General features: G+C 36.6%; 1 protein-coding gene across 2 annotated transcripts; it reads left to right on the top strand.

Moving 5' to 3' along the window:
* cpt1ab (carnitine palmitoyltransferase 1Ab (liver)) lies at positions 1–26,168 on the top strand. 2 transcript variants are annotated; one of them, XM_056252090.1, is made up of 19 exons: positions 1–103; positions 5,722–5,902; positions 6,262–6,404; positions 7,707–7,878; positions 8,224–8,325; positions 8,452–8,589; positions 9,454–9,531; positions 9,894–10,001; positions 15,093–15,177; positions 16,557–16,752; positions 18,907–19,095; positions 19,730–19,835; positions 20,108–20,224; positions 20,310–20,474; positions 21,806–21,940; positions 22,026–22,178; positions 23,511–23,624; positions 24,676–24,768; positions 25,371–26,168. In XM_056252090.1, exons 2-19 carry the CDS (start codon positions 5,762–5,764, stop codon positions 25,458–25,460), a joined length of 2,325 nt encoding a protein of 774 aa, XP_056108065.1. In that variant the 5' UTR covers positions 1–103; positions 5,722–5,761; the 3' UTR covers positions 25,461–26,168. The 2 variants fall into 2 exon arrangements, with proteins under 2 accessions (XP_056108065.1, XP_056108064.1); XM_056252089.1 differs by lacking the exon at positions 15,093–15,177 and adding an exon at positions 12,985–13,072.

The following is a 26,168-nucleotide window of genomic DNA, read 5'->3' as shown; positions in this document are numbered from 1 at the left end:
ATTCATTCATATCTTACACTAAAAGCAGGCGGCGGCAAAACGGCGCGTTTCCTACAGTGAAACAGTAATCCACATCGTCCATATTTCAGGAAAGGACGTAGAGGTAAGAATCCAGAATAAATCAGCTATATAGCCTATTTAAGCAGCAGCATGAGATTGAGTGTGGAGCTAAGTAGGTGAAAGTGCACGAGCGCACAGCCTGGTGTATTCTTGTCCTCTACGGTATGACACTGACGTGCTACTTAAAACACAAGGTGATCCCGGACAGCAACACAGTTGTTATTTGAATAAAGCATAAATGGGTGTCATTTATGGTGCGCGATTAGTTTTTTTTTGTTTATAGATGCATGTGTGTTGATATTCTGACACCCAAGCCAAGAGCACCTGGTGAGTGTTGCTCGAGGTCAGTGGGTGCCCGGGTGTGTGTGTGTGTGTGTGTGTGAGGGCATCTCGCCAAAGCGCGTTGCGTTGGAATTTGTTTGATTTTGTTGTTGTTGTTGTTGTTGTTGTTGTTGATTGCGATATAATCACCGGGACGTGTCAACGTGATGCCGATAGCTCGTCTTGCTTCATAGTTTTGATTTGGGACAAATAAGTTTACTAATGTGAAGTGTGTGAATTAACACAATACAACAAAAATTTGCGCGCAGCCTATTTTTTAATGTAGGCTAGATATTAATAACACATAACGTTAGCCCCTTTATTTGCAATACATAAGGGACAGTTCATTCAAAATTTAAAATACTATGATTATTTTCTCACCCTCAAAAGAAACCCGGGAACACAAAAGGAGATATGACAGCAGTCACCATTGAGTTTCATTGTAAGCTAAATGGATGCGATGGAAGGGAAGGGAAGTCCCTAAACCCTGCCTAATATCTATTCGTGTGTCCTACGGAAGATACAAAGTCATATGGGTTTGAAATAAGATTAGTGTGAGTAAATTATGCGTTTTCATATTTTAGTGAAGTGTCCCTTTAATTGAATAGTTCGACGATACAGCAGTAACTATGCAAATTTAAATAGCCGATAGTTCTTCTTTCTGTTGTAGTAACTCGGTACCCGTTGTGGCAGAATATATAATGCAAACTTATTAAATCATACTGTGTCTGTGACCCATAATGGCGTTCAGAAGCACCATCAACAGTCCCGCGCGGCGCGTGACCTTTCCCCTAGTTTCCATCTGCACCAGTGCGTCACGTGATCACCGCTGCTGGGGGACTGAGATATGACTTGCTAATACACATAGCACCCTCTTGACAAAATATGACCTTCATGGTATTCTTTCGCGTTATATGATGATAGTATCTCTGTTATAAACAATTAGGCTAACAATGACCTTATGGAAATACTATTGTATTTATGTCCCTTTGATAAAGTATAGACAGGTTTGGGTGGTGACTGAGCAAGAAAGTCTGTGTATTTGTGCTTTAGCACTGTATTATATAATTTATAATATTGATTTATTATTACCAGCGCCGCCGCTCCCACCACGCGCATCACGCGCTGTGCGTAGGGCACCAAGTGCTGAGGGGGCACCAAAAATAGCCTAATGAAAAACCAATCATCAAACTTCTTGTTATAATCAGATTCAGCGCGTTCTTCCTCTTCATTCCGCAGCGGCGCCGAGCAGAGACAGAGAGCACGTCAGAAACACAGGACAGGGTGTGTGTGTGTGTGTGTGTGTGTGCGTGCGTGTGTGGGTTCATCTGAGCCTCATTGGTCTGTCACTGCTCGTCAATGTCAGAATATTTGAGATGACCAATCAAATCAAAGTAGGCGGGCTTTATGTTCACAGACGCTGAGCGCGAATTTTAACAGTGCAACTCGACGCTTCAGTGTACGGTCAAGTGCGAGATAAGATGTAAGTAGCTAAACTTAACTTTATTTGACAGTTTTTTTTAGGTCATAAATGTTAAACGAATGACAAAAAATAATTAGGCAAACTAATATAGTTTTGTCTAATTTCGCCATTTTGAACTGAAAATAGGCCTATGTAACATGTAGCCTAGTGTAATAGTTAAGGCTACTGTCATTGTGAGGGGACAAGAAACATGAACAAAGCCGTTTTCATCATGTTAGGCACAGGATTTATAATGAATGTGTACATATTGAGAATAAAATACAAATTGTAACCTTTAGTAAATTAAAAAAGCCAACTTTAGGAGGGGAAGAGACAGGGCAAGATAAAAACAAAGAGAAAAAGAGTGTGATGAGGAGAGAAAAATAATCAGCTGACCACTGACATGGTTTTAAAGCTGTTGTTATCGAATTTTTTTTTTTTTTTGCCTTCACAACATCTTTAAAATGCACATCTGTAGTTCAGAAAAATCCCAAATTTCCCCCGAACACCCCTAACTAACCTGCCTCAAATTCGGGATCCCAGTGATTATAAAACCATGCCATTGCATGGTAATGAAACTAGTTAATAGTAAGCATTAGACCCTAATCTAAAGTGTTACTTTTTAGCTTTTTATTTTTTTTATAAATCATACCCTCATGGGGGGCTTAGCCCCCCTAAATGAAAATCCTAAATAAAAATGTTTTTTTTTTAGGGGGGGCGGGGGGGCATCCTAAAGGAATTATGCTTAGGGCACCAAAATGGCTAGCAGCGGCACTGATTATTACGATTATATTAATATGCACATTACACTACAAATTTAAATAGCATTGCTGAACAGTTTATTAGTTACTGTGTATTATATGTCATGGAACTTTTGATTCATGCCTTTTGAGTTTTGATATACTCATATTTGTTTTATTCAATATTCAAACAGACCTGTCTTCCATTGGTTGGACAAACAGATAGACACGTCACACGTCCCAAATTCACATAATTGGTTAAGCCAATGTTATTGTTGCACATACAAGGGCAATACAATGAACATACAAGGGGAATAACATATCAATTACATCAAATCAAATATTATGATAAACAAATAGTATAACATTTGAATTGAATTGAGAAAGCAGCAAGAATAAGTCTTACTTTTAATAAGTCATACTTTCCCAATTTGTTTCATATAGGCTAAGCTATAATGTTATATTTTAGCATTATTGTAAAATATCCTTATCTTACTTTTAACATTATTCTTACATTGTCTTTAAGAAGTGAATTGTCTAATTTCCAGTAATTGAAATTGAATCCTCGAGTTCTTGTATCTTCAAGATATAACTAAATGAATCATTTTATGGTCACTGAAGACAGAAGGCACGAAGTTCCTCAGAAGTTAACCAAAAGTCAGTTCTAGATTGTAAGGATCTGTCTTTATTAGGCTACTCCAAGTGAAGTCTATCTTATCAGGATTTCTGTGCCTTCACTCATTACGACAATTTAATTGGGAATTTAGATTAAATATATCAGTATATTGGAACTGCCTACGAATACAAAAAGAAAACAATCCAAATAAAGGGTCATTAATGGTGTTCCAATCGATCCAATACACCTAAAATCAACTGGGCACTGAAGTATATTTGTGAGAATTCCCCCCAATTTTTTTTTTATTTTGCCAGGTATGATAGTCACCATAGATGTTCCCACAAAATGAAACATTATTTTTTGTCAAAGTCCTTCTGAAGTGAAGCGATCCGTTTTTGTAAGAAAAATCTACATATTTATAACTTTATAAACTTGCTTCCGGTAACGGTCGTATGCAGGTCTAGTTCAGGTGGAAGAGTGACCTCTGACCCGACGCATGGATTACTTTTATGATGGATGGATGTGCTTTTTTTGGGCTTCAAAAACTCTATTCACTCTCATTATAAAGCTGGGAAGAGCCAGGATATAATATAACTCCGATTGTGTTTAGTTGAAAGAATAAAGTCATATTCACGTAGGATGGCTTGAGGGTTAGTAGATTATGAGATAATTTTCATTTTTGGGTGAACTATCCCTTTAAATGACTGCATGGCAGTGGGTGGGGCCTATGGTGTGATGATGTAACTGTTAATCAATGTCTTGTGATTTGCAAATGCATATTTGCCCGTGTGACTTCACGTCACCCAATATCAAAACAAGCTGTTTTTGGAGCTTGATTAAATAAATACTTTGTTTATAATAAGGAGGACATTTTAGGCTATGAAACTTGCAGGATGTTTTAATGATCTTACCCAAAAGATCACGGACAATTTTATTTCTCAATTCATAACCCCATTAAACTTTCATTTTATGAGGATTTCTTCAAAAAGTCAGACGTCATTTTGACCTATCAAACATCCCTGCATCTTTATTTACATCAGAGGGATGTTTACAATATCTAATTGTGTGTCCCATGACAGACTTGTGAAAGAGTTACAGAGGTCATGAACAAAGCACATTCTGTAATCCGCTCTATGTCTTGCAGTTAAATGCTTGAGGTCACACTGAACAGTAATACAAATGTGATTAGATTACAACTAATGTTTTATTACAGCAACATATTGTGAAATTCAGATTAGGTGGCTTTATGCTAATGTTACAATGTTTGTTCATGTCTATAAAAATGATAATTTTTCAATTCTACTCCATTTATGAAAAACTGATAAAATTTTGAATACAATGTTTGTAATAAAATGCACTATAGAAGCAATAAGTCCACTTGAGGCAAGTCATTTTACTCGGCGGCCATCTTTGAAACGCCTCTCGGACAGCAAGCTCTTATCTCTTTGAATGGGGAAACATCAAGTTCTACAAAGTTATTCAAGCTTACTATTCAATTTCATATTTGAAATCACCAATGAAGTGTGACACCAACTGTAAACAAATTTCGTTTCTAAATCATGAATAAAAACTGGCACAATGACTTTACCAATCAGCGATTGGCTCTTTTATGTAGAAGGCGGGGCTTATTCCGCCATATTGTGCGTTGTAGGTTCTCCCATTCATAGTAATATGAGTGCGCCATCTTTGTATATCTAAAGTCTTTGATATTACCATCTGATACCATCATTGTTCTATGGAGCAGTTGTTTTTTTCACATTAAAGCAACACTATGTAGTTTTTTAACCTTCATAATATATTTCCAAGACCCTTGTGATGGTACATCGACTTACAATAGGTTAAATGACACGTCTGCCATAGCCTGACGTGGTCTGTATCGCTTTTACCGGCACTATGTAACTTCGGGTTTCGGGTAGTAACCCGAGCACAAAAAGAACTACAAAATTCGACTGCTTTAAAGCATACGTCACTTCCCCCACCACTTCCTCAAATTGTCTGTGGCCATTGCAGACATCCCAAGTCTCCCGGGAGTCTCCCGCATATTGATAGCATTTCCCTGATGCCCGAAAATTAGTTCAAATCTGCCGGAATCTAGAGCGCGTATGCGAGACAGAACATACTGCGCGCATAACACACATAGCGCGAGCACGGCAGAGAGGGAGAGAGCGAGAGACCTTGCGAGTGTGCCTCGTGAAAGCTAGTCAACCCGCCACCCCCCGTCAACAATCCAGTCACCAAGATATACCTCCCTGAAATGACTTCTTGCAGGTTGGGATGTCTGCCATTGTTGATTCCAAAGCCGGCGCTGGATAAACAGCGAGCGTGCGCGTGCGACAGTAGGCTGCGGTAGGCTAAATTATTTACGACAGCAGTAATGGACAATTCCGCTTTCAACCTGTAGGGCGACCGCAGAGGAAAAGTTACTTGGTGTTGCTTTAATAGTTTCAGTGCATTCTTCTGAATTGTGAGTCATTTAGCTAATCTCTCCAATAAAACTTTATTCATGTCTCTTGTCTATAAAGGCTCTTTGACTCTGTGAGGCAGTGACAGTGTGCAGTCAGCATGGCAGAAGCTCATCAGGCGGTGGCCTTCCAGTTCACCGTCACTCCTGATGGCATCGACCTGCATCTGTGCCACGAGGCCTTGCGCCAGGTCTACCTGTCAGGCCTTCACTCCTGGAAGAAGAGGTTCATCAGGTTTAAGGTGACCTCACGGCTGACTTTCTTTTCGAACTGATTAAAGAGTTAATGTACATGAATAGTGCTATCTAATCAGCGCTCGGAATGTCACTTTGAAAAATCCAAAGTTTAATTGATTTTTTGAGGATAGTTTGTGTGTTTTTAAAGTAGTCTTAGAACTGTGATATACTATATATGATATGATAAATGTCCATGTAAGCAGAGACTAATATTGTGTTTTGACCTATATATTATATTATATTATATTATATTATATTATTATATTATATTATATTATATTATATTATATTATATTATATTATATTATATTATATTATATTATATATTACATTTGTAATATTACATTATTCTGTGTTTCTGTAGAATGGTGTGATGACTGGGGTCTATCCTGGAAGTCCTTCAGGGCTCCTGGTTGTTCTGGTGGGTTATATGTCCTCCACCAAATATGCAAAAATAGACCCCTCCCTTGGGATATTCACTAAACTATCGACACACCTACCAATCAGGTAACCCACTGATAAACTGTCATCTGTTATTCTGTAGTTATTAACAATGTATTTGGTATCTGTTATGGGGAGAAAGTATACAGTTGTAATCAAAATTATTCAACCTCATTGCAAATCAGGTTTATTGGCAAAATGTACAGACTTTCAGATGTTTACAATGAACAAATCAAACAAAAGTAATTGAAATAGCTCAACACAACAATTTTTTTAAGTGGTTTCCCCAAATTCAACTGAAAATGCAACTTTTAATGACTTCTGCAGTCTCTGATTCAACCCCTTCATGGCAAGCATCTTTAGTACTAAGTAGAACATCCTTTTGCTGTTATGACCTGCTGGAAACGAGATGTATAACCAGACACCAGCTTCTGGCAGCGTTTCTGAGAATCTTAGCCCATTCCTCATCGTGACACTCAACAAACCGAGCTAGTTCAGATATGTCATGTGTTCTAGCTCAAGCACACCTGTTGCAACTAGTGAAGCCCTTGATTGCCTGTTCTGCAGATTTGTGCTGTTGTGAGGGATTCTATTCAGGGGGGTGTATAATTTTGAGACTGCAGAAGTCATTAAAAGTTGAATTTTCAGTTGAATTTGGGGAAACCACTTGAAACATTTGTTGTGTTGAGCTATTTCAATTATTTTTTGTTTGCTTTGTTGATTGCAAACAGCTGAAACTCTGTAAATGTTGCCAATAAACCTGATTTGCAGTGGAGGATGAATAATTTTGATTATAACTGTAATCTGTCAGACATTTAAAGTCATTTGCAAACATTTGATTGTTTGCTTTGTAGTACTTTTTTGTTGTGTTTTATTGTTTTGTTTTGGGAGAAATTGTGGTTACAATGGTAACATTTTGTAAAGCATTAAAGGTCCATAAACCATGATGCCTGTAATGTGCAGTCAAATGCACTAATGACCTTGAGAGCAGGAGACTTTCAAGATCCATTGTTTCTGTTTGTAGTTTTTTTTTTATCTATTATCTTCAAAACAGATTACACTGTTATACAAGTAACTCCCTGAACAGTTTTTATTACTGTATCACACGTAGTCTGCCCGCTTACTTTATGAGCAGTCACACAACAAACAATCCCATGTCTCTGAAATTCTTAATAAAGTATTATTTTAATCAAATGTATTTACCACCACTGTCATAAAATTACATCCAATTTTGATTGTGACTTTACAGTAGTGTACTGGAAGCAAAACCAAACCACTTCAGCATTTTTGTAAACTATGGTAATTTTTACCATAGCATTACAGGGCATTGCTGATTATTTCTCACCTAATAGCTGTGTTTGCCTGCAGTAAGTACGTAACAGAAGAAGGGCAGCGTATTGTTGGTGGTGTGCTGGTTGGGACTGGATTGTGGATTACTGTGACTTTCGTTATGAGGAACATCCTTAAGTGCTTGCTGTCCTGGCATGGCTGGATGTTCAGTCGCCATGGATCTTTATCCCTGAAAACAAAGGTTTGGCTGGTGAGTGTGGCCCTGATGGAGAATTTCACTTAAAAGAATAATTTACCTAAAAAAAATAGCCATTTTTGTAGTCCATATGACTCTGTCCATATGAACTGTTTGTTTAACACTTCAACCCAGCTTTGTAAATATTTCCCTATGTATATTCAGCTAGAGTCCAAAGTTCAAATTTGTTTTATAACATAATTTCAGCACTGTTCCAGTAATGGCATATTTCTTTAGAAGTGTTCTCCAAGTCATTGTGTCATTGCTCTTTGGATATCACTGGAATATGTCTGGTTTTATCATTGGAAAGTATTCATGCTTGTCTCATGTCTGACTCATGACCCAATATTATCACCTCAGGTATTGGTGAAGTTATTTTCTGGGCAAAAGCCAATGCTCTACAGCTTCCAGAGTTCACTGCCGCGGTTGCCAGTGCCTCTCGTAAAAGACACCGTCAGAAGAGTAAGTCAAGCATTTTAATTGTGTCTTAAAATTATCTTATTCATTAATAGAATAAGTTGAAATAAATTGAAAATTCCACCAAGTACCCTCACTTCTTAACATATATATATATATTTTTTTTTTCAGTATCTTGAGTCAGCTCGTCCTCTGATGGACGACGAACAGTACGAACGTATGGAGGGATTGGCAAAGGACTTTGAGAAGAACTTGGGCCCCAAACTGCAGTGGTACTTGAAGCTCAAATCCTGGTGGACATCCAATTACGTAAGTTCACACTGCGCCTATTATTCAAACTAGGTACTCTTTTCTTGAGGGATTTGGGGAACATTTAAAAAAATTAGCTGTCTTATTATATCTGTTTATAAAATGCCTTGGAACCTAAACTGATGAGCCAAAACAATATGGCCGCCTGTCTAATATGCCGTTGGTCCTCTGCGTGCTGCCAAAACAGCACCGGACCCCCCGAGGCATGGACTCTACGAGACCCCTGAAGGTGCCCTGTGGTTTCTGGCACTAAGAGGTTAGCAGCAGATCCTTCAAGTCCTGTAGGTCGCGAGGTTTAGCCACCGTGGATTGAACTTGTTGGTCCAGCACATCCCACAGATGCTCAACTGGATTGAGATCTAGAGTGCGATGCACTGTTTTGTGACACATTCCTCCCATAACCATCATTCAAATTTTGTCTGACAGTAGACCTTCAGTTGGCTCGGACCAGACGGGATAGCCTTTGTTGTCTCCTTGGACCACTGTTGGTAAATTCTCACCACTGCTGACCAGGAGCAACCCACAAGCCTAGCCGTTTCAGAGATACTCTGACCCAGTCGCCTTGCCATTACAATTTGGCCCTTGTCAAAGTCGCTCAGATCTTTATCCCTGCCCATTTCTCCTGTATCCAACACGTTGGTTACGAGAATTGATTGTTTGCTTACCATCTAATCCACCCAGACCTTAATATGTGGCCTTGTTTGGAGATAATCAACGATATCAACTTCATCGTGACTGATCATAATGTTCTGGCTCATCAGTGTATTTCAAGTACATCTTTCTTTCAAAATAGCATGAAGCTTCCTAAATGATGAACCTTAATGTACCTTTATTTGAGATTTGGTTCTACTGTCATCCTCTCAGGTCAGTGACTGGTGGGAAGAGTATATTTACCTCAGAGGTCGAGGACCAATCATGGTCAACAGCAACTACTATGCAATGGTAAGGCTGTTATGAAATGGTTAATTTGTTTTTTGTTATAAATAAATAAATAAATAGTCAAGTTGTCAAAAACATAATCAAGATGATGAAACTCAAAAATAATCCATTAAAATATGAAAGAATTTAAAATGTTTGCTTGTAGCACAAACTGTTTTAAAATCTGACATCCGGGTCACGGCACCAATTTGTGTAGCGTAGCAGTTAAGACTTAGAGATGGTGACTGGAAAGTTGATTGTAACTAATTTAACTCAAAGTTGCTCAAGGGAGATTGTTCCTGTAATACATTCATAACTGTAATTCATAACACTGTTCAATGGAAACATCTCAGTAGAGTGAAAGTCACTTTCTCGGTCTTTATCAGGACTTCCTCTATGTGATCCCGACTTCCCTCCAAGCTGCCCGTGCTGGTAATTCCATCCACTTACTCATGATGTACAGAAGAAAACTGGACAGAGCACAGATCAAACCAGTGAGTCCACAAAAGCGTCTTTAACACAAGCATGTTTGTCTATTTTACATGAAATCAATACATCCTTTTTTTTTACCATCGTTCTATTCAAGGATAATGGCTTTGTCTGCTTAAAGAATATCCACTTTAAAACCCCGTTCACACCAAGAACGATAACTATAAAGATGACTATAACGATAATGTCCACACCAACGCACAAAATTGTTCTTTTTATTATAAGCATGTGCTGCGGTTATGTCATCTGCCGCTTTAAGTGCTTAAGCTCTTTAAAGCAGGATCGGCGATCATTATTTGTATCGTTCATCAGCTAGAAAAAAATAGTTTTGAATGTAATTCCAACAATATAGTATACTCTGTGCCGTTATTGTTATATTTGTGGTGTGGACTGCGATTATTTTACTTCCTTGGTGTGCCTACATAATAGATCTCAGATTTAAAGACATAGTGTGCCCTAAAAGTAAAGCATTTCACTTTCTTGTCACCTGCATTATTTTCTTTATTCTGTGGAACACACAGATATTTTGTCGAATGCCCAAGCCGCTATTTTCCATACAACTCATTGTCCATAAAAAAAAATAAAAATAAAAAAAATCATGAAACTAGTCAATATGACTCATTACTTATGTATTTATCAAGCTTTTTGAAGTCATACAACTGCTTTCTGTGCGAAACAGGCCAAAAAAGCTCTCAAATCTTATTCACATTAATCTGGTATGAATGATGTTAAAGGACATTGGTTTTACTGATCAGTCATAATGGGCCAGGTTTAAATGTTGGTCTTTTTTAAAAGTGCCTCTTTTGGGTGATCTATTCCCTTAAAGTGTTAGTTCACCCCAAAATGAAAATTCTGTCAGTAATTACTCTCCCTCATGTTGTTCCAACCCCGTAAGACTTTCGTTCATCTTCGGAACACAAATTAAGATATTTTTGATGAAATCTGAGAGCTGGATCACTCCTCCATAGGCTTCTTAAGGGATCGAAACTGACCGGCCCAAAAGTTATGAAAGACATCGTTAAAATAGTCCGAGTGACTACAGTGGCTCAATCTTAAGTTTATCAAGCGACGAGAATACTTTTTGTGCGCAAAAAAACAAACAAAAATAACGACTTTATTCAACTAATAATTTCCTTCTCTGTACGGCCGTGATATTTCACGTAGTGAAACTACGCAAAGCTTCTAGGTTGTACGTCACACGCATCACACACATGACCCGCGTCGGCCAATAGTGAGCCTACGTGTGACGTGCAACACAGAAGCTTTGCGTAGTTTCACAACGTGAAATATCACGGCCGTACAGAGAAGGAAATTATTAGTTGAATAAAGTCGTTATTTTTGTTTGTTTTTTGCGCACAAAAAGTATTCTCGTCGCTTGATAAACTTAAGATTGAGCCACTGTTGTCACTCGGACTATTTTAACGATGTCTTTCATAACTTTTGGGCCGGTCAGTTTCGATCCCTTAAGAAGCCTATGGAGGAGTGATCCAGCTCTCAGATTTCATCAAAAATATCTTAATTTGTGTTGCGAAGATAAACGAACGTCTTACGGGGTTGGAACAACATGAGGGAGAGTAATTACTGACAGAATTTTCATTTTGGGGTGAACTAACACTTTAAGTATAGTACGTTCTCTTGGATTGTTAATGTTTTTCATAGGTCAGGGTAATGTATGGGTCAGTGGCTGTAAAGCACTACTCAGAACTCCAGATGAAACATTAACTTCTTCTGTAAATTGAGCTTTAATAATCACGAGGTCTTTGACTTCACAGAAGGATTGGGCTAGTTGGTTATTGGTTATTATTGCTTTTATTTGTAGATACTGTACATTTTGTGAAAGGCAATGTTGCTCTATAGCATGCAGTAGAGGTGGCCAAAATCTTGGCATTAGTCACTGTATGTTGTGATAACCGTACATATTTCATGATATAGTTTTACATGATAATTACATTTTATATTATATATATAAATAAAAAATGTAATTCCAGTGAATTAATTATACTACATGCAGTGTGTGATATATTATTAAGTTTACATACACACTACCATTCAAAAGTTTGGGGTTTGTACGTTTTTTAAAAATATTTTTTAAATAAGTGTCTGATGCTAACCAAGGCTGCGTTTATTTGATTAAAAATACAGTAAAACAGTAATATTGTCAAATTAATTAATCTAATTAATCACATATTAATCACACATCAAATTTGGCTGAGACATTATCCCCCAAATATAATTTAAAGTCATGATTGTGTTAAATGAGGAAAGCATCAAAAAGACATTACAAAAAGTAGCTTTAGAAATTTTTTTTTTTATTTGATTCGACGTAGATTTTATTACACAAATGTTTAGGCTTTAACGGCCATGAGGGTGAGTAAATGGTGACAGAATGATGTTTTTTTTATTAATATGGAAAAATGAAAAAGAAAAAAATGAAATGATACTCTAAATAAATAACTAAAACTGCCAGTAAGTGGCAGTAAATGTCTAAATGTGTAAAACATTGAGTCATTTATTAATTTGATTCATTCAGGAATGAAGTAAATGGCTCTCTTTATGAATGGGCCATTGAATTTTTGGTTCACATTTTAACAAAAGCAGACACTATTGTGTCTAAAATATAATACAATATTAACTTCTTATTTATTGAACCGTTGAGTAAAATCAATATCACATTTGCAGTCGTGCTATATATTGTTTTATAAGAATGTTTTTGTCTCTCCTACTTCATGTCAAATTTGTTTCAGTGCATGTTGGTGTCTGTTGATTTTGTTTGGTTTTCATTTGTACTGTATAATGACCAAATCAGTAGAGCCATGTTGAAAAAGGCTGTTTGTCATGTCATACCATGCCTCTCTCTCTCTCTCTCTCTCTCTCTACTCTTTCTGCATGACTGTGAAAGAGCCCCCCCTCATAAACGATCTTCTGTTTTGTTCCTCGCACCCGGACGTTGCTGTGTTTGCTATGTGTACTCACACACCACATGCACAGTTATTCTTGCTGGAGAACCGAGTGCCGCTGTGCTCGGCACAGTGGGAGCGGATGTTTAACTCGTCCCGCATTCCCGGGCTTGAGACAGGTAAGAGGAGGAGCTCGTCCGGCACGACCCACAGCTCCGCTCCAGCAACATGCAGACTCAGCCTCAGGACAGCAGCACAGTGGACACTAGAACAGGGCTGCGTATTGACTTACAGTGGGCCACCGGTACAGGCTTTCTATTGGCTGATTTCTAGAGCAGGGTGGACAATGATGGACAATTTATATGATATCATATAACTGAATGATTAATCAGTTGCAGAATAGTTCTGGATTCCTTCACCTTATCCACTTATAGAGATTTCAGTAGGTTTTGAAACTGACAACGTCCTCCCAGGCAATTGAGAATGATTGTTAGCCAATAGCGATAATATTGATACACATTAAATATTGGCTTATCATAAAGAAATAGTTAAATAGCTGAAAAATGCATAATAAATATATATATAATATAAATATATAATCTATTATTTTGCTTATATTATTTGTATTATTATGTATTAATAAATGATGTATTATATTGTATATTTTATACCATTATATTATTTTAATCATATATTACTTCTTTTTCTATAATTTTTAATAATATAATTATTATTTTATTATTCTTTTATTTTATGCACCCTCATGTCATTCGTAACCTGTATGACTTTCTTTATTTGTATTTTGGTACCATTTCTTTCTATATTATTTTTATAGTATTTTATAATATAATTATTTCATATTTTATATATTAAACAATTATAAATTATTATATTATAAAATAATATAGAAAGAAATAGTACCAAAATGCAAATATTGTGTTGTGGTGTTGTATATATATATATATATATATATATATATATATATTTTTTTTTTAATGTTTTTTTTTTTTTTTTATTAATAGTCATAAGCCAATAACAATAATAGTGATGCACCCATATATTGGCCAATGAAAGAAATGGTTGGATAGTTAAAGTCATAATTTGCTATAATAAACTATTATGATAAATTAAAATATATTAATTTATGTTATATTATTATGTGTTATTTATATTATACATAATAATATATTATTTTGTATATTTTTACATTCATTATTTTAATCATATAATACATTTTATATAGCACATACACATATTTCCATTTAATTTATATATAATTTCAATAATATAATATAATATTTTATTTTATTTATCCTTATCCTTTCTTTATTTGGATTTTGGTACAATTTATTTATATACATTTTGCAATTATAATTCAATTTTAAATAATACTAAGTCATTATTTGATGTTATTTCTGAATATATATATATATATATATATATATATATATATACAGTCCAGAATTATTGGCACTCTTGAATATGATCAAAGGTGGCTTTGAAAATAAATCTGTAAATTTGATTTGCTGCCAAAAAAGCTCTTTTTTTAGTTTCATCTGACCATAGAATCTGGACAAGTTTTTGAATGAAAGATCAAAAGGATAAACAATGGAGATTTATTTTTACAGCCGTCTTTTGCTCGCATTTACCAAGGGTGCAAATATTAGTGGAGGGCACAGTATATATATATACAGTATAGAAAATATTTCAATTAATATCTTGTTTGGTAACAGCCATAATATTGTATACAACATTTTTAATTGGTATTGTCGTCTTAATTTCAGCAATTTGATGATTTTTTCATTTTGCAATCTTTAAACTTCTTTTATGTTGTCAATCACTCACCGTAAAAATTGGCCTGGACCATTGGAAAACACAAATCATGTGACCACTAACAAATAATCTTAAAATAGCATATATCATAGTTTTTATCAGCCTGAACAATATATTGGTCAACACTGTTTTGAAATTGTTCTCATTTGCTCATTAATTTGACAGTAGCCAACACTGCGCTGTTATCTGGAGGCTTAGTCACCATGTTGAATTCATTCCTCCTGATGATCCTTCACTCCGCCCACTTCCTTCTTTTAGTTTCCAGTTTTCCATTGCTCTGTTTCCCCCTCCAGGTTTCCATAGAGGTAGTTTGGGTTTCTTCCTTGTTCCTCCTGTTAGTGTCTGACCTTCCCTTCTGCTTCACAGCTCATGGTTCTGAACACTATCCCCATGTGCTCGTCTCAGTACGAGCGTACGTTCAACACCAGTCGAGTTCCAGGTGTAGAAGCAGGTAGAGCTTCCCTCTCGCTGACTCACGCGCCTTTATTTGATGACCAATCCGCTTTTAGAAGCTAGTGAGTGACTGCTGTGGGCCTGCAATGCATGCGCTAGTCGGTTTGGGTTCGCTTTAAACACTATAGCTGATGTTAAGAAGCACATGGCGAGGAATTTGTGTTGTGTGCTTAACACGTGCTTAACTGTTTCATAACTCGATAACCTATTGTGTGATTTAACGATGAACGTGTTATCTTAACCAGGATGAATGAGGAACAGGAAATAGCAGGTTTTTACACCCGTCATGCAGCGGTTCCAGTGAAAGATATCTGTTATTTTTATTGTCACTCATATCTAACATAAACTCAAGAGGGACACAAGCGTGTGAGTGGTTTGAAATGCTGAATTGATTCTAGATTAGTAACTAATATACTTTATCTTATAACTTACAGTATAATTTATCATCAGATCATTTATGATCTACAGTATTATTTAGAAAATTTAGAAAAAAGAGCGTGAGTAGTTTCAAATGTTGAATTAGCTCTAATTTGTACAACTAATTTAGAAAATGAATATAATAATAATGTAATATAATAAAATATAATGTGAGTGAAATCTATTCAATTTAGTTGCTAATTATTAGTATTAAAATCTAATAATAAATTATTACTAAACTAATATATATATATAAAAAATAATTTAGAATAACTATAATTCAGAGTCTATTGGAAATCCAAATAATAATAAATGTCATATGTATTATATTCTCCATCAGATCACATAATAATAATAATAATAATACTAAATAATGTATTACTAATGTATTACTATGAATTATTTCATAGTAATAATAAGATGATAGTACTACATAAAAATATATAATATGTATGTAGTATAATCAAGTATAATCAAACGTGTACTACATACAAATATATCAATTAAAATTATAATTATATATTTTGTATAATATAATAAAATATCATTTTTATTACACAGCTCTATGGAAAGTTCTATTCAATTTTTTTCCTAATCCAAATATTTTCGCATAATTTTTTGCAGCTAAACTGTATAATTGACTGTTTTCACATAAATCTTTTTTCACTCAAGTCAATATTTCATATTTATATATTTGGTTAGTAGTCGTGTAATACGTGTCTTAATGTACCGGTCTGTGTTCAGTGTAGAAAACAAGCGTTTGGCCTTTCTTCTGTACTTTGCCTTTCTTCTCACCTGCTTTTCTCATCATTGTTTTCTGCCCACCACCATTAATCATTTAACCCAGCCTAACACAATTTCAATTGCACAAATAATTGTTGTATGAGCCACAGAATAATGTTACTTTGATTTCATGCGCATTTGTACACCTCCATCCTTCATGTCCACACTCTTCATCAGACGTCCTTCAGCATGTGAACGAGAGCAAACACATCGCCGTGTTCCACAAGGGCCGCTTTTACAAGGTGTGGATGTTTTACGACGGGCGGCTGCTGTTGCCTCGAGAAATTGAGCAGCAGATTGAGAGGATCTTGATGGACAAGTCCGAGCCTCAGCCAGGAGAGGAGAAGCTGGCCGCTTTGACAGCGGGCGACAGGTGGCGTTTTTATTATTATTATTTTATTTTTTGAATATTTTAACTTTTGGCAGCCTGGTAAAATTATAAAACGAGAGAGATTTTAAATGGTCAATGAGATTGCATTAAAGAGTTATGCTATGATGCTTGTTTACACTTTCAGCTTTCTTTAGTGTGTAATGTTGCTGTGTGAGCATGAAAAAGGTCTGCAAAGTTACACAGTCGCTCCAGCAGGAGTTCTTCTCTATATCAGTGTCACAGTTTCTGAACTCCCTGAAACTCCTCACAGTCTTGAGTTTTCTTCTGGGAACGAACACATCACAGCATTCCTCATTTAAAGGGATAGTTCACCCAAAAATAAAATTCTGTCAGTAGTTACTCACCCTAATGTTGTTCCATCCCAACTTTCGTTCATATTCAGAACACAAATTAAGATATTTTTGATTAAATCTGAGAGCTGGATCACTCCTCCATAGGCTTCTATTGTTATTGAAACTTGCCGGCATAGAAAGTAAATAAAAACATTGTTAAAATAGTCCAATTCGTTGTCTTCTCTGTGGGCCTCAGAGTGAGTTCACTTGTGTAACAGCGCAGCGCTTCTGTTGTACTTCAGAACGTAAGCTCACTATTGGCCAGCATCACACTCATGACCAGCGTCGGCCAATAGTGAGCCTGCGTTCTGAAGTACAACACAGAAGCGCTGCGCTGTTACACTACGTGAACTCACTCGAGGCCCACAGAGAGCAAAACTAATAGTTGAATAAAGTCGTTATTTTTGTTTGTTTTTTTGCGCACAAAAAGTATTCTCGTCGCTTTATAAACTTAAGGTTGAGCTACTGTAGTCACTTGGACTATTTTAACAATGTTTTTATTTACTTTCTGGGCCGGCAAGTTTTAATTACATAGAAGCCTATGGAGGAGTGAGACAGCTCTCAGAGTTAATAAAAAAATTCTTAATTTGTGTTCCGAAAATGAACGAAAGTCTTACGGGGTTGGAACAACATGAGGGCGAGTAATTACTGACAGAATTTTCATTTTTGGGTGAACTAACCCTTTAAATAATTCCTGTCCAGAACATATGCACGGAAAAGGGAGGGAGGGAGGGATGGAGGGGGGGTGTTCCCTGGTTGAGTTGCGTTAGTGTGTGTGTTAAAGGTGAACTAAGTAACTTTTTTACCTTAACCGAACAGCTTTGGAGTCATTGTAATGTTTATATTACTGATTTCGTGTTGAATGGTGGTCGTCTCGCACCCCCCTGGTGCCTGTGAGCCGCAAAACCACCCTTGCAACTTTGGGCCGGCGAGCCGCCGGCCTCAGTGTTAGGAAGTATCGTGTGATATCAGGTCTCGCGAGGTAACGAATTGCTTTACGGCAAAAAACAGATCTGATAAAATTCTGATAAAATGAGCATCAAACAGAAATAAACCGGCGCCGTAAACATGTGGTGTTCGAGGCGCACATACAATACAGACTGCCGACAGTTAAACAGGGCGCGCGCAGCTCTTAAAGGGGCCATACCTTATTTCCATTCGTTACAGCGTCCATCCTACTGAACAGGTACCGGTGTACAGGGGGAGGGGATCCGGCCGTGAGTGCGAGCCATCTCTGCGTGAGTGCTATTCACGACAGTACAAGTACTCCACAGTGACTCTAGGGGTCGCTGTTTGACAAAAACGGAATTCCTACTTAGTGCTGCTTTAAGCTACGTTCACTCTGTCAGTCCAAATCTGATTTTTATGCATATCCAATTGAAATCCCTTCAGATTTAGCAAGTGTGAACGGCCAGTAAGAGTTGTGCGTGTAAGCCTCACTCCCCTGGCCGGTTGCGGTCTTTAGCGTCCTTGTTAGCGTGCCGAAGACCCTGGTTCGAGTCCCGCTCGGACTGGGTCGAGTAGGACCGGTTACACTGCAACAATGTCAAATATGTGAAAAAAGAATGTGTTTTTTGAACCTTTTCTAGAAGACTTTGTAATCAAGACTTTGTAAAAGAGCATAATACGGCTTCTTTAATTAAGGGAAGAGAACATTCTGTGGCTGCTAAATCTACAAATCTCAGCTTTCATCCAGGAAACTGTATTTCCTCTCTTTCTGTTCAATGAAATGTGATTAAAGCTAGTTAAAGAACATGCAGCGAGCCAAGTGATTATATCTATGCTTTTGTTCCCCATTACCCAGAGATCCCTGGGCCAAAGCCCGCACACAGTTCTTCAGTCGCGGGAAGAACAAGCAGTCTCTGGATGCGGTGGAGAAGGCCGCTTTCTTTGTCACTCTGGACGACAGCGAACAGCGCTTTGAGCCGGACAATCCGGTCCAGTCGCTGGACAGATACGGCAAATCTCTGCTGCATGGAAAGTGTTATGACAGGTGACTAAGAGCTCTCCTGATTAGAATTAAATTAGATTTTAAAATCACGTATTTCGAAACATCATATATTTCTTTCAAGAAATCATTTCGTTTTTAATTGAATGTACACCGTTTGGGGTCAGTAAGATATTTTATTTTGAAAGAAATGAACACATTTTTATTCAGCAAAGGGATTTAATTAATCAAAAGTGACAGTAAACACATTTATAATGTTACAAAGATTTGTATTTTTAAATAGATGCTGTTCTTTTGAACTTTCTATTTATCAAATATTCCTTAAAAAAATCACGATTTCCACAATAATATTAAGCGGCACAACTGTTTTCCGCATTGATAATAATAGCAGTAAATCAGCATATTAGAATGATTTCTGAAGGATCATGTGACCCTGAATGATGCTGAAAATTCAGCTTTGATCACAGGAATAAATAAGGAAATACTACGTTTATTGTATATTATAGTAATATTTCACAATATTACTGTTTAACTGTATTTTTGATCAAATAAATGCAGGCTTAGTCAGCAGAAGAGAGTTCTTTCAAAAACATAAAAAATAAGCTTACCAACCCCAAACACAAAAGTGTTTTAATTATGATTTCACTTCATTTTGTGTGTGTTTTTTTTTGTTCTCCAGATGGTTCGACAAGTCTTTCAACCTTATTGTGTTCAAGAACGGCGCTATGGGATTGAATGCAGAACACTCCTGGGCCGATGCTCCCGTCGTTGGCCATTTGTGGGAGGTGAAGAAACCAATGAAATATTGAGATATATGAAGTGTTCGATTTGATAGATTTCACGGTTCTTTGATGAATAGAAATGTCTCAAGAACAGTATTTATTTGAAATAGAAATCTTTTGTAACATTATAAATGTCTTTACTGTTGCGTTTGATCAATTTAATGCATCCCTGCTGAATAAAAGTATTCATTTCTTTCCCCCAAAAATGGTACTGAACCCAAACTTTTGAACATTAGTGCGTGTAATGTAATGTTGTGCGTGTATGTGTGTGGTAGCATGTCTTGTCATCGGATCCAGTGCGACTGGGCTATAGTGAGGATGGACACTGCAAAGGAAACCCCCACCCCAACCTCCCGGGACCCCAGAGACTGCAGTGGGACATCCCAGAGGAGGTCAGTTAAGATGTTTATTGTGCACTTTAGACATGCTCTACTTGCTCTTCATAGTTTAATATAGAAATACCTCTTTCCTTCACAGTGCCAGACAGTGATCGACAGCTCTCTGAAAGTGGCCCAAACTCTGGCGGACGACGTGGACATGCACATATTCCCCTTCAGCGACTTTGGCAAAGGCCTGATCAAGAAATGCAAGACAAGCCCTGACGGCTTTATTCAGATCGCCCTCCAGCTGGCACACTTCAGAGTACGAGAGGTTATCTGAGGGTGTGTTCACACTTGGCGTTTCCCAAAAGCATCGTTACCCAACTATGGTCGCTCGTTAGTTCTGTCGTTATCAGCGTAGCTCAACGGGTCGGTGTTTCCCGAAACCATCGTTCCAACGAACATTCGCAAACTGCATCGCAAAGCTGTGTGTTTTGAACGACAGCTCGTCTCGACCTGTGGTTAGAAGCAGAGTTTCTTGTTTGCATGACACGTGAAATCAATAAATCCTTATCTTGAGCCAAATAAGCAAGCTGACATTCAGCACAATCTATATCTTTTATTTAGAATACATACAAATGTCATTTACGTCTTTTATGATTGAATCTGGAAATAAAGCAAAATAACTGAGAAACAAAAAACTAGTCCTCAGATGCCATGTTCGTAATTTACAGCAAAACATCTAGCATTAATTATTAGTTATTACATAAGTTATTACTCCTCCACCTGCGTGACGTCAGAAACCAACGTGGTTGAACGACCAATTGGCGACAATAGAGTTTCGGGAAACAGTCGTGACTAGCTAGTTGATTTCATTGTCATTCTACGAGAAACGCACCCCAGGGATGCATGATATATCGGCCTCCATATCGGTATCGGCCGATATATGTTCGTTTTTAATGTTATCGTAATCGGCCCCATAAGAAAATTTGCCTGCTATATATTAAAGCTGATAAATAATGGATTATGTCCTTCAGACGCCTCTGTTCGCCAAGATGGTTTTGAATTGCTTAAAATATGATTGGAATCACTTCAAAAAAGGAAAATACAGCTAAGTGAAACAGTTAAGTCTGTCATATTGGCTACATAAAATTATTGCTTTTGTAAACAGGCTCTCAAAAATTATATAAAAATTTGGATTTATATACATCGGCCAACATATTGGTTATCGGCTTTCAAATATAGCGAATTATCGGTTATCGGTATTGGGCAAAATTTTGATATCGGTGCATCCCTAATTAAAATGAACGCTGGTGCGATTGCTCTGTTAGTGCGGTTCATTTGAATAAGTGTGAACGCTGCCATCCGAACCCTGGTGCACCAAACAAGCGGACCGAGACCAACCTTTTCATGGGATCTCGGCCCACTTTCAAACTAACTCTGGTGCGGTGCGGTTCGAAGGAAACATGAAAGCAACATGGACCAAAGACATGCAAACGAACCAAAAATAGGACGTGACAAGATGCGACCCTAAAAAGGACTGACCAAAAGATCCAAGAGAATTACAAGTGTGAACACGCCATGAGATTCTTTAGATCTTTGTGGATTCCTCATCAGATTTCTGTACAATATGTTCAATTCTTCCTCCTGCAGGATAAAGGCAAGTTCTGCCTGACGTACGAAGCGTCCATGACGCGTCTGTTCAGAGAGGGCCGCACTGAGACCGTGCGCTCCTGCACCACTCAGACCTGCGACTTCGTCCGAGCCATGATGAATGACAAAGCGACGGTGGGGTTGATTTAAATGGCCAGCTCGGTTCAGTGTTGAGTGTGTTTGCTAATTTCAAACATGTTTCTTTTCTTCATTTTCTCAGAGAGAAGAGAAGTTGACGCTGCTGAAAGCGGCAGCAGAAAAGCACCAGGATATGTACAGACTGGCCATGACAGGAAACGGCATCGACCGCCATCTTTTCTGCCTCTACTTAGTGTCCAAGTACCTCGGCGAAGATTCAGCGTTCCTCAAAGAGGTTTGAGACCCGTCACAAAATAAAGTGCTATTTCCTAGGGGTGCAATGGCACACGTATTCTTACCAAGCGTTTTCGTTTTCGTTTTAATACCGACAATATCGTTTACATCTAAAGTAAGTCTACAGAGTGAGCTTCTGTCGGAATAAGTGCACCATCCAAGTTGTCTTAAACATGGGATGTACTTGATATTAACTTAACTGTCACCGTCCCACAGGTGGGACGTTTGCCATTATATTTTTAAAACAATAATATCTTAGTAAAAACCTTAAGTAATCTTGACAAACTATATATCATTTGAAAGCTTACAATCTCTAGTTTCCATATTTGGTGATTGATTTTCAAAAGAAATTACAGAGGAGCCGTAATTCATCAATTTGCAACAAGAATATTTTCATACGCCTAAGGCGTGTTCAGACCTTTATTTTGAAATAGCAATGAATGTGAAAAATCATGAACAAAATTGTAGAAACCTAGTTTGTTTTCATGCCAAGAGTTCAAAAGATAGCATCCATTCAATTGTTTTAGAAAAAAAGGTCTGAAAATGTTTTAAATATAAAGAAAAAAGTAATAAATTCACCATTTGTGATGTGGCAGCGAGCTATGACGCACATGCGTGTTCTTTGTATGTGTTTATTAGAGGTTGAATTCATATCAAAATCTGCCAAACTTCCCATACTACTTCTGAATAGGATCTCTACTTCATAAATTGTATGAAAATTGTGGAAATAATGGTTCATATCACTCAAAACACATATGGAAATGGAGGCGCCCTTAAATGGGCAGTAATGGAGTCTGGTTGTTATCTAGTGAAAAAGTTTGGTACTGCGCCCAAACAAAATCTTACTGAAAGCTCATTTTTTGAGATATCAACTTAAAATTTGAAACACAACCTATTCAGATTTTTGGCTTTGATTTTTCTGCAGTTTTAGAGTCGCCCAGATTTTGAAAATATATATTTTATATAAAATATGAATAATTATTTTTTTTACATTGTACATTTCCATAAACTCAAACTTCTATAACTCTTTTTCTGTTTCACTTTCTTAATTTATTTCACTTCTACATAAATCTGCCAAACGTCTTCTTTAAAACAAGACCAATCTTACGTCTATATTCCAAAGCATTCTTGAATTACAACCATTTGTGTTTGAAATGTGCATTGTCATGTCTGTTCAAAAAAAGGGGGGTGACAGTAAGCACTTTAAACTAAAGGAGTGGTCATACTACACTTTTTGTTCTAATTTTGTGTGCCGTTCCACCCCTAACCTAAAAACGTTTCCTTTTTGAGATAAGGAAGCTGTATAGTTTGTGACGGGTTGGGTTTGTTCCAGGTGTTGTCCGAGCCCTGGAGGTTGTCCACCAGTCAGACTCCTCTCCAACAGGTCGATCTGTTTGATTTAAAGAGACATCCAGAATATGTCACCAGCGGAGGTGGATTTGGACCGGTAAGTTCAAGCAGAACCTGATTTCACCAAGTGGAACATGTTCCTGGATCAACATCTTTGTTCAACCTGGAACAACACTCCAATCAACCAATCAGATTTGAGGGACAAGGTCACGGTTTTAGGGTTAGGTGCTTCTACATCGGTGTTATTCAGCTGTCACTTCCCTCTGATTTTATAGAGGTAGAGTTAGATTTAGGGGTAGGGATAGGGTTAGGACTAAAATTTCGGACAGGAATGTTGTTCCAGAATCAGCAAAATATGTTGACCCAGGAACGCGTCTAACTTGGCAAAATCGGGACGTGCCTAAGTTCAACATCTTGTTTCTAACACTGTGTCCTACCTGGAAATGATGCAACTGTTGGTATACATCACTGTTTATAACTGATTATGGTATGATTGCTCACCGAGGCTGCTTTAATTTGATCAAAAGTACAGTAAAAACAGTAATATTGAGAAATGTTATTACAATTTAACATATCTGTTTTCCGTTTTAATATATGTCATTTATTCCTCTTCTGCTCTCCAAGGCTGCATTTAATTGATCGAAAATACAGTAAAAACACTAATATTCTGAAATATTATTATAAGTTAAAAGATTTGAATTTTAAATTTGAATATCTATAAAAATTGTATTCATTCCTGTGTTCAAAGCTGTATTTTCAGCATCATTACTCCAGTCTTCAGAGTCACATGATCCTTCAGAAATCACTCTAATATGATGATTTGCTGCTCAAGAAACATTTCTCATTATTATCAATCTTGAAAAAAAAGTTGTGCTGCTTCATTTTTTGTGTGAAAATGTCTTTTCTGTTACTTTTGACCAATTTAATGCATTCTTGGTGAATAAAACTATTCATTTATTTTTTAAGAAAACGTAATGACTCCAACCTTTTGAACGGTAATATATATATAAATATATATATTAGGCCGCATTTTAGACTTTTTACGTAACTTAATAACATGTTTTCAGGGTTTATAAAGAAAAAAGTGTTTTATTAGATATTAATTGATTTTCTTTTACCAGTATGTGACCAATATGTGTTTTGTTTAGGTTGCTGATGATGGTTATGGTGTATCATATATTATTCTTGGAGAAGACCTCATCAACTTCCACATATCCAGCAAACACTCTAGCCCAGAGACTGTGAGTTTGCTTTATTCTATCGCAAATATAATAATACAGTATATAATATCATATATATAATCATTAATATTTGCAATAAAAATTTGTAATATAATTAGTGCTGTCAAATCGATTAATCACATCTAACATAAAAGTTTGTTTCATATAATATGTAAAAGTTTGCGTTTATATATATATATATATATACACATACAGTACATACGTATTGTACATACATCTATATAGCCTATTATATAAACAAACTTGTATATTAGATGCGATTAATCGTGAGACATAAAAGTTTGTTTCATATAATATGTAAAAGTTTGCGTTTATATTATATATATATACACATACAGTATATACGTACTGTACATACACCTATATATTATATAAACACAAACTTTCATGTTAGATGCGATTAATCGTGATACATAAAAGTTTGTTTCATATAATATGTAAAAGTTTGCGTTTATAATATATATATATATATATATATATACACATACAGTATAAATGTACTGTATATACATCTATATATTATATAAACACAAACTTTCATGTTAGATGCGATTAATCGCGATAATATATTCATCTCTTTCACTTTTCCTTGTTATTTTTAGGATTCTCACCGCTTTGGAAGTATCATTAAACAGGCGATGCTTGAAATCCTGGAGCTTTTCCAGCTTGACAACAAAACTAAAGACAAGTGATCTGTCTCTTCTCGTTGTCTCATCTCTGAAAAAGGGAAATCATTTTAAAATATTTGAAACAGAGGGCTGATCCTCCTTAGGCATGTACAGAGTAATTGTTGGTTTTAATTTAAATTATGATTCAAAGAATGGTAATTTAAATAAGATGGAGCATGTTATCTGGGCATTTGGTTAAACTGCATTGCATTGTTTTCGAGTGTAAATGACGAGAAATTACATTGTGGTTGGGGAGTTCACAGATCGTACGAGATATTTTTGTTTGTTCTGGGATGTATTCATACACAGTTGCCTTAATCTCTGGAATGGATGTGAATGTGCTTGAAGATCCAGCAGAGAGCTGTTGCCTTTCTGTGCTGCTGTACATTCAGATTTTCACTTTTGCTCTTTCGTTCAAACATTGAAATAGGTTTTTTTGGGGTTTTTTTCAGATGAATTTCTCAGGTTTGCAACTAATTTATTCACTTTGTTGTGAGTTGAATTGTTTCTGAAGGAACACTGTGGCAGGTTACAGGGAAGATATACAGGGAAGACATGCCAGATATTTCAATAATATAGGGCAACAATACATATTTTTCTGTCACTTGTGTTTTTGTATTTGCACATGCTCAAAAATAACTTATTTATAGGACTCACAACACTCAAACCACACTCCACATAATGTAAGAACGTAGCTCGCTGTATGTTCACACTATGTTTTTTTTTTTTTTG

The sequence above is a fragment of the Rhinichthys klamathensis genome, unplaced genomic scaffold, assembly GCF_029890125.1.
Source record: "Rhinichthys klamathensis goyatoka isolate OS25496 unplaced genomic scaffold, OSU_Roscu_1.1 h1tg000092l_1, whole genome shotgun sequence".
Classification (NCBI taxonomy): domain Eukaryota; kingdom Metazoa; phylum Chordata; class Actinopteri; order Cypriniformes; family Leuciscidae; genus Rhinichthys; species Rhinichthys klamathensis.
Note: the sequence above shows the minus strand (reverse complement) of the source record. Positions and strands in the feature narration are given on the sequence as shown.